General features: G+C 39.3%; 1 protein-coding gene across 1 annotated transcript in view; it reads left to right on the top strand.

Moving 5' to 3' along the window:
* The first annotated feature begins 2,028 nt into the window (after nucleotides 1-2,028).
* ankrd26 (ankyrin repeat domain containing 26) overlaps nucleotides 2,029-15,971 on the top strand; it is a 131,197-nt gene continuing 117,254 nt past the window's right edge. Inside the window, exons 1-5 of the mRNA XM_073059530.1 lie at nucleotides 2,029-2,128; nucleotides 2,251-2,847; nucleotides 9,114-9,228; nucleotides 11,594-11,767; nucleotides 13,656-13,762. Of these exons, the coding sequence (XP_072915631.1) occupies nucleotides 2,645-2,847; nucleotides 9,114-9,228; nucleotides 11,594-11,767; nucleotides 13,656-13,762 (599 nt within the window). The 5' untranslated portion in view covers nucleotides 2,029-2,128; nucleotides 2,251-2,644. The remainder of the gene's footprint in view (nucleotides 2,129-2,250; nucleotides 2,848-9,113; nucleotides 9,229-11,593; nucleotides 11,768-13,655; nucleotides 13,763-15,971) is intronic.

Here is a 15,971-nt window from a genome sequence, read left to right as displayed (position 1 = left end):
AACATCAACTTTTCCATAGATGCTGCCTGACCTGCTGAGTTCCTCCAGCATTTTGTGTGTGTTGCTTGGATTTCCAGCACCAGCAGATTTTTTCATGTTTGAAGGACTAGATGATATAGAGTCTGTCAAATGTGTTCAGCAAAGTTTCCCTAATCAACACATAGAAGTCCAAATGAGTGAGTCTACTATTAGAGAATGAGACAGGGCAGGTGACAGAAGCCAGAGAGAGGTAATAGATGGATGCCTCTCTGACTGGAGGCAAGTGACTAGAGGAGTGCTATAGGGATCGTTGCTGGGTCCAGTTGTTGTTTGTCATCTATATCAATGATCTGGATGATAATATGGTTAATTGAATCAGCAAATTTGCGGATGACACCAGGATTGAGGGTGTAGTGGACAGCAAGGAAGACTATCAGAGCTTGCAATGGGACCCCGGACCAGCTTGAAAAATATTGAAAAATGTCAGATGGAATTTAATGCAGACAAGTATGAGGTGTTACATAGTGAATAGTAGGGCATTGAGCAATGTGGTAGAACAAAGAGATCTGGGAATACAGGTCCATAATTCATTGAAAGTGGAACCACAGGTAGATAGGGTCGTAAAGAAAGCTTTTGGCACATTGGCTTTCATAAACCAAGGTACTGAGTACAGGAAATGGGATGCTACATTGAAGTTGTACAAGATATTGGTGAGGCCTAACTTGGAGCATTGTGTGTAGTTTTGGTCACCCACCTACAGTACAGATGTAAATAAGTTTGAAAGTATACAGAGAAAATTTACAAGGATGTTGCCAGATCTGGAGGACCTAAGTTATATGGATACCTGAGTTGCCCTGATGAAGGGTCCTGGTCCAAAGCGTCGACTGTTTACTCTTTTCCATAGCTGTTGCCTGGGCTACTGACTTCCTCCAGCATTTTGTATGTATAATACATGAAACTGCTCATTTTCACAGGGAAAAAAAGTCAACTGCATAGTTTGCAAAGTGTAATATGCAGTTACTCCAAGTACTTCGAAAAGCTAACATACTATTGCAAGGGGAATTAAATACAAAAGTGGGGGGAATATGTTTCAGTTATAGAGAGCACTAATGAGACCACACCTGGACTACTGTGCATTGTGTGTTACTTCAGTGAGTTTATAAATGTGTTGGAAGTAAAAAAACGCCGGAGTTATCATTTTACACAAGTAGAAATATATTCAAAATATTCTAATCTACATATATGTTTATCTACATTTCCCCTCGAAGTTACCCTGTCTATGGCTGGTCCTCCAAATCCAAGGTTTACATTAGCAGCTTGATCCAAACTACTGGGCATCTCTTTCATCATTCTTGGTCCAAAGTGTTATCTCTTTTTTGTATAATGCTCAATGATTAGATGAAAACAAGCATAGTATTCATTCATCCTCAATGGATGGTGATAAAGAGAGATAAGGAATAAGGCAGAGTTAGACAGATTCTTGATAAGGAAGGAGGTGAAAGAAAGTGAAAGAAAGGAAGGAAATGCGTAGAAGAGAATGTAAATCAGTTCACCTATCAAATCATTAAATAGCACAAGAAATTCGATAAGCTGAATGGAAACTCCTGTTCCTAGTTCTCATATTTGTGTGTTTTCTGTGAGTAGTGGGTTTCAGGACGAGGATTTATCATTTAGTACAAGGAAAACATTCTATATTTTTAACTGGACATTGTGGATCATGAAATCTGGAGCAACACTCACAGTGGCTGGAGGAACTCAGCATGTCATCTCAATCCAGACAAAGGTTCTCGACCTGAAACGTCGACAGTGCGTTTACCTCCATAGATGTTCGCTAACCCGCTGCATTCCTCCAGTGTTCTGTGCGTTGCTCAGATTTTTTTAAACTAAGAAACAGATCGTTTTTATTTATACCATGCTGTGTTAACCTACGAAGACAGAAGACAGCTGGCCAACACTCACCAACAAACTCCCCAGTGGAAACCAACCCACCTCGCCCTCCTCCTCTTCGTGATTGGATGACGCGTCGCTAGGGTCCGCCCCAGGCACTACGTCACGGGCGAGCGCGACTGGCCGGGCGCCGGGCGGCGAGCGACGGGCGTTTGATCGCTGGCGGTTGGGAGGGAGTTTTGCGGAATCGGGAATGGCGCAGGCGAGTGGCGGTCTGATGTGGGACGGGAGAGGGAGGGGGATTATCCTCACTGTCTGCGGGTGGCCTTTCTGTGCTAGAGAGCCTCTTTTACACTCACTGACGATTGCTTGTCACTCTTTTAGGCCGCAACCCCAATCAATCGGAGCCGAGAAAACCGTCCGTTATCACCGCTGTGTACCGTGGAGATTAAAGTGCTGAGAGGTAGTGAAGGAACCTGGCACGGCGATAAATATCGCGGAACATCGGTGATTGCACCTGTAGAAACGAAGGGATAAATCGTCCAGTCTGATCCCCCGTGATTGAATTATTAACATCATCCTGTGGATTTTTTTTTGTTAATTTTGGACGTCTTGCTCATTTTGGATTTTTGCTATTCCTGGATATTTACTATCTTGGATTTTAGCTCACCTTAGATTTTCGAAGTAAGAAATAACGTTTTACTCAATCGAGCCGGAAAACGCTGCTGAATTTTGCACCCGCCTTTGGCGAGGGCTTGTCTCGCTTCAGTCGTGCAAAATGAAGAAAATACTACAAATTACAAGAAGAAAGGAAAAACTGTCTTTCAGAGCTAGTGACACTTCAACTGAAGTACGGGCAGGTTATGAATTGAAAGAGAAAGATTTGGGAAAGCTGCACAAAGCTGCATCTACTGGGGATTTGACCAAACTTCGGCAGCTCATTAAGAAAAAGAACGTTAATCAACTGGATAAACAAAATAGGTAAAGGAGCGCGGCTTTAATCTACAATTGTGATGTTAATTGTTTAGTCCACTGTTTCTTTTGTTGGATTTCAACATCAGATCTACTACAGTGTCCCCAAGCCGGAGCTTGTAGCTAACGGCCCGCAGATTGCTCAGAGTATAAACACAGATTCCGCAGATGCTGGAAATCTAGAACACGCAAAAAATGCTGTGTCCTGATGTTACCTGATCTGCTGAGTTCCACCAGCACTTTGTGGGTGAATTGCTCTGAGTTCTGCTTTATCGTTGGTTTGACATTTTTGAATATTGTGAACTTGATTTTTTTAAGTTTTCTTTGGATGGAACAAGGGATAGAATATATTACCTTTAATTCGGGAAGTTATAATTCGGTAAACTTGCAATGTGCACTGTAGTTTTGTTGGTATATTCTTGCCTCTTGAAATCCCCACGTTAAATACTTTTATGAAAAGTCTCAAGCATTACCAGTTTTGTTTTCTGAATGAGATGTTGATTTGAAGCCCTATATTCAGAGAATTTTGAGCACGAAAGGCAGCCGTTTATCCCTTCGAGACTTCGATGGGACCCATCCGTCCCATTTCCATGTTTTTTAAACATCTTTAAAAATATTTTCTCTCAGGTGCATATCATTATCTGTTTTTGAAATTCCTGCTTGATTCTGTATCCTGACAGTGATCTCCAGGTTATGTCTATGTTTATACGTCATCTCCTTATATCCACTGCCCACAATTTTAAATCCGCACCATTTGATTCTGAAACATCTGCTAGGGAGCAGCTTCCCACTCTTTATCTAAACCAGCCACAATCTCATACATTTCCATCAAAATTTGTCAACTCTTGCTCTTCCAGTTTACCTGTATGGCTAAAAAAATCCCCCTGGTATCACCTCCACATTCTTTCATACCTTTGCTAGATTACCAGTCAAAACTGGATGAATGACTTCAGTAGCAGCCTAGCTCCTGCCTTACATACTATGCCTTGAAAACGTACTCAGCCCCCAATCCTATCTTCACATAAATGAGTATTACAACTTTGATCAATTTAACTGAGAATTTTTATTTGTGAATCACATGCTTTTTTTTCCCACAATAGAGCCACGATAAAGGAAATATTGTAAAGCATGAAAAAGTAAAAGTTTAAAAACTGGAATGTCACCAATTGAAAATTATTCATCCCACTTTGCTCAGTACTTAGTTGAACCACCTCTCTCAGCTATTTCAGCCAGTAATATATTTGGATAAGTCTCTATTAGCTTTGCACAATGTGATGGAGAAGATTTGCTCATTCCTGGTTGCTAAGTTGCACAAGCTGTGCCAGTTTGGAAGGGGGGTAGGGCTGGGCAGAGATGATTGATTGGGTTGAGGTAAGCACTCTGACTGAGCCACTCAAAGCACATCAGTTTTCTTCATTTGAAACTACTGTATGGTTGTTCTGGCAGTATGTTCGGGTCATTGTCCTGCTGAAAAATGCACTTCCTCCTCAGTTTGAGCCTTTTGGCAGAGGCTAGCAGGGTTTTATTCAATAGGTTGAATTTAATGTCAGAGAAATGTATGCAATATACATCCTGAAATTCTTTTTCTTCGCAAACCATGAAAACCGAGGAGTGCCCTGAAGAATAAACGACAGTTAAATGTTAGAACCACGAAGACCCCCCCCCAGCTCCCCCCTTCCCACGCATAAGCAGCAGCAAAGCGACGGCCCCCCTCCCTCATCTGCACCCTCCACCAAGTACTCAAGTGTGCAGAAAGCTTCAATAAAGACACAGACTTGCAGTACGGCGAAGACTACTCATTCACTGACATCAAACCTGCTCGTCTCCAGAGCCATGAAAACCCGGCACCCTTTAGGCGCACTAGTCTTTTAGGCTGCGTCCTTGGCATATTGAAAAATTGGCTGGTCATGAGGCCCTGAGAGCGGGTCTCATTCCTGCAAAGAACCAAAGTCAGTGTGTAACTCCAGGTCAGGGTCTTCAAAAAAGCCCTGAAAAGGAAAAAGAGATATTAAAGATAGAAATAGAGCTGTTTCCAAAGATGCAAACAAATGAGTCACTGTTAGGCATCATCATCCTGAACTCCGCCTTCAAATATTGAGGGCTAATAATTAACAGTATTCATCTTCCCATCAATCCTGAACAGTCTTCCAGTGTCTGCTGCTGAAACGCATTCCCACAGCATAATGCTACTACCACCATACTTTACAGTAGGGAGGTGTTACCTAGCTGATGTGCAGTATTAGATTTACATCACACATACAGTTTAGTATTGAAACCAAGAAGTTCCACATTCTACCTCAGGATCTTCTTCCACATTTTTACAGCATCTTCTCAGTGATGCTTTACACAGTCTTTACGGGCAAGATATGTCTTTTTTTTTAGCCAGGGCTTCTTCCTTGTCACTTTTCCGTTAATACCCTTTTTGTTAGAGATTGTAAAACCATGAATTTCATCTCCATTTGCAGCCACTGACTTCTGCTACTTAGAGTGACAGTTTGTGTCACAATACCCTATCTTACAAGTGCCATTCTCCAGCTACTAAATTTAGAGGTGCAGCCTAATCTAGGCAGTGTGGCTGTGATTTTGTATTTTTCCCACATTTCCGCATTGAGCTCTGAGGCATGACTTTCAGATTATCCCAGATTTGTGCTTCTCTTATCATCTCCCTGACTTGAATGCTCTTTTATCTTCATGTTGGTTTGGTCTGTTGAAAACTAATGAACCCGGTTGGACCTTACAGAAAGAGGGGCATTTATTTTAATAAATTCATTGAAAATAAGTGATCCTCCAATTTTCTTGATTAGCAAATTAGGGGAGTTGGTAAGATAGTGTACGATATTGCACCTGATAAAAGTTAGCATAATAATTAAAAGGAAATGAATACTTTTTCAGCCTTGTGATTTTGGATTTTAATTTTTAGTAAATTGTTGACAGGTGTTGGGTTTTTTCCTTTCAATTTGACATGGACAATGTAGATTAGTTTAAATCCTAGTTCAATATATTTTAAATTTAGAGAATGAGACAGTTAAATGTGAAAATAGTTGTGGGGCTGAATAATTTTTCAAGACACCGTAGATTAAGCTAAGCTTATCTGCCCTAATATTCAGTGCCACTATTTATGAATCCTTAATTACATATTTTTTTTAACTATCCTTTGAGCAGGTCTTGCCATATAGTCTATTTTCTTTTTATTATTTTTGCAAAAATGTAATTTCATTCTTGTCTGTTAAATTTTGTCTTCTGCTTTGTTGTGCATTCTCTCAGCCCAAGTGTGGATTCCTGATCTATTATTGCAGTTAAGAGTCATAAGAGCCACAGACAAGTACAGCACAGAAACAAACCCTTTGGCCATCAAGTCTGTGCCAAACCATCTGAACTGCCTATTCCCATCAACCTGCACCAGGACTATATCCTTCCGTGCCCCTACTATCCATATACCTATCCAAACTTCTCTTAAACATTGAAATCAAGCTTGTATCCACCATTTGCACTGGCCTCTCTTGTGACCCTCTGAGTGAAAATGTTTAGCCTTCTGCTCCCCTTAAACTTTTCTATTTCACCGTTAACCCACAACCTCTACTTGTAGTCCCGCACAACCTCAGTGGATAAAGCCTGCATTTATTTTCATTTTCCTGTAGGTAACCAGAACTGCACACAATACTCCAAATTAGGCCTCACCAACATACTGTACAACTTTTACATAACATTCTATATCCTATACTCAATACTTTGAGTAAAGAAGGCCAATATGCCAAAAGCTTTTTTTATATATGATCCTATCTACCTGTGACCCCACTTTCAATGAATTGTGGACCTGAATTCTCAGATCACTTTGTTCTAAAACACTCGTCAGTGCCCTACAGTTCACTGCGTATGATCTACCCTGGTTGGTCCTACCGAAATGCAACACCTTGGACTTGGCTGCAAAAATTCCATCTGCCATTTTTCAGCCCATTTTTCAAGCTGATGCAGGTCCTGCTGCAAGCTCTGATAGCCTTCTTCACTGTGCAGTACACCCTCAATCTTAGTAGCATCTGCAAAGTTGCTATCCAGCTAACCACATTATCATCCTTATTATTGGTGGAGATGACAAACAATAATTCACCCAGCACTGATCCCTGTGGTACTCTACTAGTCACAGGCTTCCAGTCTCCCACAAAGCCAATGTCTAATACAATTTACAACCTCATCTTGAATGCCAAGTAACTCTTAAAGCAATCTTCCATGCGGGACCTTGTCAAAAGCCTTGCAACATCCACTGCCTTGCCTTCATCAACTTTCTTGTTAACTTCCTTGAAACACTCTGTAAGATTTATTAGACGTGACCTACCACACATGAAGCTATATTGACTATCCTAATCAGTCCATGTCTATCCAATACTTACTGTATATATCCTGTCTTTAGAATACCTTCCAATAACTTTCCCACTACTGATGTCAGGCTCACTGGCTTAAAATTTCCTGGCTTATTTTTAGAGCCTTTCTTAAACAGTGGGACATTATTAGCTATCCCCCAATCCTCCAGTTCCTCACCTGTCGCTCAGGCCCTTGGGATTTCTCCACCCTAATCTGCCTCAATACTGCAAATAAATCCTCTGTAATCTGTATAGATCCATGAAGTTCATGCTACTTTGCCTCACTTCTAGAGATTTTATGCCTGAGTAAATACAAATGCAAAAAATTCATTCAGAATCTCCCACATCTCTTGGATTACCATTCTGATCTTTAAGTGGACCAGTTTTGTCCCTTGTAATGCTTTTGCCTCATAACATATCTGTAAATTCCCTTGGGATTCCCCTTCACCTTGTCTGCTAGGACAACCTTATGCCATATTTTAGGCCTCCTGACTTCTTTCTTAATAGTTCTCTTGCATTTCTTATACTCAATCAACACCTCATTTGTTTCTATCTGTGTATGCCTGCTATGCACCTCCATTGTTTTCTTAACTAGGTACAGTTTTACTTCTGGAAGAGCTGCCAAGGACAGTTCCCGAGTCTCATCTGCCCAAAGTGACTGGTGTTAAGGCACCAGTAATCCACCTTTCCCCCTCTTAGTAGAAACTGTTTCACCTAGCTTAGTAGCTAAGCCACACATGAAGACCAAGAGCTGGAGTTGGTTGTCAGAAGCTATTTGAGGCACAGGTAGTGGGAGCTTATCCCATTTCCATTTTCAACCCCCCCCCAAGTTATAACAACTTGAAGGAACCAACTCTATGATGATTGTCTTTTATTAATCTGTAAGTTACTAAATACTGATTCATACAGTCATTTGAACTTTTTCTACTTACTTGTCCTATCTGCTATCAGGCTAACGGACCTGTAGTTGACTTGACCTAGTCTCTCTGTTGATAACACATGAACAACCTTCTGGTCCTCTCTTCTTTTAAATGATTAAATTTTATCTAGACTTAGCGACAAATCAAATACCACCAGAAAGTAAACAAACTAGTGTCCTGAACTTGGAGCTGAATGCATTTAAAACAGTGGAGGTGCTTACAAACTGAGAAGAAATGCCTCCTCTCCACTACTCATCATCAATAGCTCTACAGTGAGCATCCTTTCAACATTCAGGTTCCTGGACTTCATTATTTCACAGGATTGCATGTGGGAGAATCTTATCTCATTCATTTACAAAAAGGTTCAGCAGAGGATGTACAGTTGGTAAAATTCCATCTTTCTCAGAACATACTGGTGCAATTCTACACCGCCTTCATAAAGAGCATGCTCACATCAGCCAATGCTGTCTGTTTTGGTGCCATATCTGACAGCAATCTGTCAAGACAGCAGAAAAAAGTCATTGGTTGCGGTTTGCCAGCACCGCAGGACCTGTGTCCAGAACAAAGAAGAAAGCAGGAAAAATCATTGCAGTCACTACCTACCCAACAAACTGCCTTTTCCAAACTCTCCTTTCTGGAAAGCACTATAGGGCTATTGAAATAAAAACTTAATGTTGTCTTTAAAGTTTCTTTCCCCAGTCAGTTGATATGATCAACAATTCAATGTGTCCCGCAACTTCCCTCTATTATTACCTCAGTCACTGCACTTCACTGTAAATTCTTGAAACCACTTTTTATAATGCCATTTACATTGTAAATGCATGGTGGTATTTATGTATTGATGATGGAGGTCTCTAATAATCTATTGACATCCAGGACAGTTATTTGGATTCTTTCTTGTTAGATTTTGTATTGTAAATGTTTCTTTGCCTTTATCAGCTATAGCAGTGTGAGTTTTTACATGATAACTAGCACATTTATATATTAATTTTCTTCCCAGAGCACCATTGCACCTTGCATGTGCAAATGGACACGCTGATGCAGTTACTTTGCTTGTTGAAAATAATTCAAAACTGAACATTTGTGACAATGAAAACCGCTCTCCTTTGATGAAGGTAAGAAATTTTGATTTTGATAGGGCGAGTTTATTTGTTCAACTTGTTTTTGCACCTTTGCTGAAACCTTCATCCTTCTTAGAGTGTAGTGACTTGATTTATAGCCAGTAATCCATTTCCTCTACTTTTTCAAACATCCTTCAGTTTTCTTGTCCCTTTTGTTTGTTCTGTCCCACATGAATCATTTCATATTCCAGTGCTTTCTCACTTTTTCCTCATATCTATACTTCATGAGGTCTTTCCTAATTCTTCGCCTGTTTTTAATTTAATATTAATCATAATTGATTATGGTCATGACAGTTGGACCAAAGTGTACATATTTAATTTAGTTCCTATATCCAGTTTGATATAAAAATTTCTCCATCTCAAAGGAAAGATTAGTGACAAGTATTCACTACAACCCTGGATGTACTTCCACCCACAGCCTCTGTACCATTCTCTCAGTTCCTGTGTCTCTGTTCTATTTACTCCAATGGTAGTAGTTTCCAAAGAAATGTCCCTGAGATGCCTTCCTACTTAAAACATTCTCAACATAGCTAAGAGGTTGCTTGACTCCATCTCATCTATTTCCCACACATCTGTTTTTATCACCACTCCTAGACAGAACAAAGATTTTTACTAATGCAAGAAAATCTGCAGATGCAACACACAACAAAATGCTGGAGGATTGCAGCAGCCCAGGCAGCTTCTGTGGAAAAGAGTCAACAGTTGATGTTTTGGGCCGAGACCCTTCATCAGGACTCAGATGAAGAGTTTCACTGTTTTTTTGCCTTCCACTCCAATAGCCTCCACATTCAACAAATCATTCTTAGTAATTTCTACTAGCTTAATTGTGATCCTACCTCAAAAGATGTTTTCACCTCTCCTCCTCTTTCAACGTTTTGAAAAGACTATTCCCATCGTGGCTTCCTGGCCCACACTTGTGTCCCCAGCAACTGCTCCCCTTTTGTGCAGCATTTTCCAATGTGACTGCATGAAATGCTATACCTGTGCTCAATTTTGATACAGGGTTTTTTTTCTGTTAATGTCAGTAATTCCTTTCCTCCTACATATTCTATGTTGTTTGACCTGCTGAGTTCTCCCAGCAGATTGTTTGTTGCTCCCTGTTCCAGTTTCTATAGTCCCTTGTATTTCTACTGCACTTTTTCCTATTCCTTTCTGCTGTCCTGAAACACAAGCAGACCTTTGAAGTGAAGCAGCTGTTGCCTTGCACTTTTGGTTGGGCATACTGCATTCTTTTGTTCACATTGTGGTTTCCTCCTTATTGGAAAAGCCAGGCACTGATGGGTGAGCACTTTGCAGAGCACTTGGGCCAAAGTCCAAGAAATGACTGGGACTACTTTAATTCTCTGTCCCACTCCTACTCTTAACACTTGAGGGACAGCTCCTCATCTTATGAGCATGATGCAGCCTTTGGGCTTGATACTGAATTCAGCCATTTCAGGTAACTCACTTTCATTGTCTGAATTTCTACTATAAATTATTCAACTCTGATATCAGTTTACTTTTTCTCTGTCCATCAGTGCAGCCTCATTTACTTGACATGACCTACAGCCCCACATTTTACACCTTTTCATGCTTCTTTGTATTTTTACTTTCTAAGTACTCCTGTGGCTTTTGTTTTGTTTGTAATAGCCCTTATTAATCAGCTGGATAGAAACATAGAAATCCTACAGCACAATACAAGCCCTTTGGCCCACAAAGTTGCACCAAACATGTCCCTACCTTAGAAATTACTGGGTTTCAATCCTCATGACTACTTTTCTCCATTGCAACACTGGCTGTTCTCTCCTTCACTGTCTTGGCAATGTAAAGCTAACTTGTTTTTTTTGTTTCAAAGTTTGGATGAAGGACTTTCAGCCCACTTCATCAATTCTGCTTTCCATTCTACAGATCCTGCCTAATCTACTGCGTATTTCCCACAGCTTCTGTTATTATGACATGAAATATTAACTGTGTTTCACACTGCCTAAGGGTTGTCTGATTTGAGATTTGAATATTTCTTGCTTTTTCTGATGTATTTTTCATTTCAAAGTTTTATGTTATTATCATACAGTACTTGGTTATTTAAAATCTATTGATTATAGCTATTTAAAGCAATTTGGGAAAAAGAAGCAAGTGAGGGTGGTTGGGCTGAAGATACTACCCCAATAAGCTGCAACAATAGTGTTGTGGAGCTTCCAGTATCTGAGTCAAATATGGATTCCTGGTGGCATTCTGTGTATCTATCGGGTAGTAGAATGTTAGCAAAGCAAATGTATCTGTAATCCAGATTTGCTAGCAGTTAACAACAACAAACTTTACACTTCAAACATAGCTGTCTGTGGAAAATGTATATATAAACCACTTGTTACCTTGTCCACAGGCAGTGCAGTGTGAACAGGAGCGTTGTGTAGTTATCTTACTAAGCCATGATGCTGATCCTAATCTGGTGGACATTAATGGATATACTGCTCTGCATCTTGCTGTCCTGATCCCTAACATCTCTTTGGCGATGCATTTGCTGGAGTATGGGGCACACATAGATGCCCAAGATAAGGTACTTGCATTAATTCTTCGTAGTTAAGTTTTCACAGCCTGAAAATTGTGAAATTAACACTCTTTTCTGAGTCATATTTGCAGAGCATGTTTTATAGCAGATTAGAATGTTCACCAATGTAAATGTGCATGTACTTTGTCCCAAAAGAACCCGACCACTTATGATATTGAGTTTCAAATCAAAGTAAGTTCAGAGTGGTTATATATATCTTGTAACATTTAGGAACAGGCTAAATGGGCTGTTATTACAGGAGGTTAGATTTTACCTAGAATGTTTTTGATCATGATGTATTATATTGATTATCAATTATCACTTCACTAAATGAAAGTCACATTTGAAATGGATGATAAACTTTCAAAAAAGAATAACCATAATTGATTTCCATTAATATTAATTTTGCAGTTAACATTTGTTGTGCCTTAAGTCCCAGTTTATTTTGGATAAGTAGCTACATTAATTTAGTGAATAAACTTTTTAATACCAATCCTGCTTTAAATGATAAATGGCAAATTAGGGAAGTTTCACCAAGCAATAATTTATCTTTCTAAATTACTTTTAGACAGTTGCATGCTCTGTTTCAATTCTTTTATCCTCTCTATTCAAATTCAGTAACCTCATAGCTTCCTTTTATTTTGTAACAGCTTTAATAATATTACAGCAACTGGAGCTTTCCTCTTGCATCTTCAGCAAACTAAAGATCTGGATTTTAGATTCTGTTCCTTGATTATGATTTCATTCTGCTAAAGCAGTAATTCCAGGATTAACCTACTTCTTTCTTACTTTGACACCATCGTTAGATGCTGTTAAGCCACTATCCAAGTTAATTCGCCCATTGTTTCCCAGTATGTGAACACGATATGATGAAATGGTGGACATTCAGATAATAATGAATCCAACTTATCTGATAATGTAAGACTCAATGAGAAAGCCAACTTGGAAGAAGATACAAATATTCATTAAAGGGAAAAAGAGGGATTATGCAAATGGTTCAGAGTGTGAGGTTATACGTTTGAATCAGAAGAACAGAATCTTTATTTATAATGGAGATAAACAACTTAATATATAGTAGGATCTTCTGTGGTGGTTTAGAAAATGCAGCAAAAAGTCTGCAAGTTATTTATTTATTCAAATAACATTGCTGCCAAAGCTGGCATTTGTTGTCTTTAATTGTCCCTAAAATGAGATGAGAGTTCAAATCAATCACATTACTATGTTTGAAGTCACATGTAGGCCAGATTGAACTTGTTTCTCTTTTATAACTATCTCATAATTTCATAGTTGAGTCACAGAGAGTAGCTTTAATCGCATAACTTTAAATTCAATTGTTTGATATTAAATTTAACTGTTACCATGTTGTGATTTGAACTCCTGTCTCTGGTCATTTGTCCAGAACAGTGGCCTGCAAGTCAAGTGACTTAAGTGATACAACAAGCATTTAGGAAGAGAGGTGATATCCTGGCAGGATGGGTATTTGGAATGAAAAGTGAAGAAGCTGAAGCACAAAATTTCTCACATGTTTTGATAAGACACATTTGACTGTTTTGGAACCAGCAAAATATTGATGTTTTTGATTTATTCTTCTACTTGGAGCATTCAGAAGTTTATCTTTTTTTTCTTTCTGGTATACACAAGTATGAATAGTGATCTCATTGACCCATATGAGATCATTAGACATGATTGGTTAAAATTTTGAAGGGCTGTTAAATTTCAAGGATGCAATTTGATGATCCCCAAACTTCTCTGCAGGATCCACTTTAAAGAACATTGAACTTTGTGGGTTATCAATTGATTCCAGTAACATGAAAATGATGTTACATATTTGTATACTGTACAATTGCAACTTATTTTGTGATAATTAGGTGACTAATGGATTGTTTGTTTCCAAAAGAATGGATATACTCCTTTGCTGTTAGCAGCTACTGGGAGCCACCAAAAAATGGCAAAATGTCTTCTTAAAAAGGGTGCTGATGTGAATGCAAAGGACAAAACTGGGAGGTACGTTTACACACTTCAAATCTTGAATTGTCAGATTAAGAAATTTAGGGTGTGTGATTTTTTTTTGTTTATTATTGCATTCTTGAAATAGTACCAAATGAGCTCTGGTTATTGCTAACACAAGAAAATCTGCAGATGCTGGAGATCCAAAGCAATACACACAAAATGCTGGAGGAACTCAACAAATTAGGCAGCATCTATGGAAAAGAGTAAACAGTTGACATTTCAGGCTGAGGCCCTTCTTTAGTACTGAGAGGGAAGGGGGAAGATGTCAGAATGGTAAGGTGGGGGGAGAGGAAAGAGGCTAGCTGGAAGGTGATAAGTGAAGCCAGGTGTGGGAAAGGTCAAGGGCTGAAGAAAAAAGAATCTGATAGGAAAAGAGAGTGGACAGTAAGAGAGGGGAAAGGAGGATAGGACTCAGGAAGAAGTTACAGGCAGATGAGAAGAAGGAAATGGTCAGAGTGGGGAAATTTTGTTCACCAGAAGGAGAAATTGCTATTCACACCATCAGCTTGGGAAGTACCCAGACAGAATATAAGGTGACGTAGCTGCTGTATTACTATCCTTTCTGGTTATCGAGAACAGAAATCTGCATACAGAAAAGGCTGATTGAAATCACTGGCATGCACTTAAATTCAATCTAATTGCTCTACTGTATTGGTCTTGATTTTAAGGTGTGTAATACTATTCATTGAGAATAACTAGAAATCACCTATTGATCAAGTTGAATCTGGTTTGTTCAGCCAAGTTATCCTTGCTGTTTAATTTCAAGATGTGCATTTTAATACCAATGCCAAAGAGTGGTTAATTTTTCTGAAAGTGCAGTCTTTAGTATTGGAAGTACAATCACAAATTGTAGACATTCAAAATTCAAAGTAAATTTTATTGTCAGGGTAGCTATATGTCACCATACACAACCGTAAGATTCCTTTTCCTGTAAGCATACTCAGCAAATCTATAGAATAGTAACTATAACAGGATCAGTGAAAGATCAACCAGAGTGCAGAAGAAAATAAAATGTGCAAATGCAAATATAAATAAATAGCAATAAATAATGAGAACATGAAATAATGGGATAAAGAGTCCTTAAAGTGAGATCATTGATTATGGGAACATGTCAATGGTTGGGCTAGTGAATATAGTATTCCCTTTGCTTAAGAGCCTGATGGTTGAGTAGTAGTAATTGTTCTTGAACCTGTTGGTACAAATCCTGGGGCTTTTGTACCTTCTAACTGATGGCAGCAGTGAGAAAAGAGCATGGCCTGGGTGGTGAGGACCTCTGATGATGGATGCTGCTTTCCTACAACAACATTTCATGTAGATGTGCTCACTGGTAGGGAGGGTTTTTACCCATGATGTACTGGGCCAAATTCACTACCTTTTTGTAGGATTTTCTTTTCAAAGGCATTGGTGTTTCCATACCAGGCTGTGATGCAGCCAAACAATATATTCTTCACTACACATTTATAGAAATTAGTCAGAGTTGTAGATGTTGTGCCAATCTTCCCAGTCTCCTAAGGGAGTAGAGGAACTGCCGTGCCTTCTTCATAATTGCACTTACATGTTGAAGCCAGGACAGCTCCCCTGAAATGGTAACACTAAGGAATTTAAAGTTGCTGACCTTCTCCACCTCTGATGTCCCCCCCCCCAGTGCACACTGGCTCGTGGACCACTGGTTTACTTCTCCTGACGTATACAATCAGTTCCTTGGTCTTGTTGACATTAAGTGAAAGGTTGTTGTTATGTCACCACTCAACCAAATTTTCAATCTCTTTAATGTATACTGATTCATCGCCACCTTTTGGTTCGACCCACGACTGTGGAATTGTCAGCAGACTTGAATATGTTATTGGAGCTGTGCTTAGCCCACACAGTCACAGGTGTAAAACAAGTAGGTCACAGTCCTGTGGTGTGTGCATCTGCATTGATGGAGATTGTGGAGATTCCAGCTTCATCAGCTACTTCTACAACAACTAGCTAAATTTCACTTAGCTAAAAGCCTTGAACTTCATACATTTATGCTTTCAATTGCTTACTAAAGGAGGCTATCAATAAATTGCACTATTTTTTTAAAGTTGGGGCTTATTGAGGCCTATCAGAGCATTGTTATGTTTGCCCTTTGGATCACCTTCCCTAGAATGTCTCAATATGATACTAGAATACAAACAATGTACCGTAAATTCCGGTGTATAAGCCGAGAATTTGGCCC

This window comes from Hemitrygon akajei, chromosome 10, assembly GCF_048418815.1.
Source record: "Hemitrygon akajei chromosome 10, sHemAka1.3, whole genome shotgun sequence".
Taxonomy (NCBI): domain Eukaryota; kingdom Metazoa; phylum Chordata; class Chondrichthyes; order Myliobatiformes; family Dasyatidae; genus Hemitrygon; species Hemitrygon akajei.
Note: the sequence above shows the minus strand (reverse complement) of the source record. Positions and strands in the feature narration are given on the sequence as shown.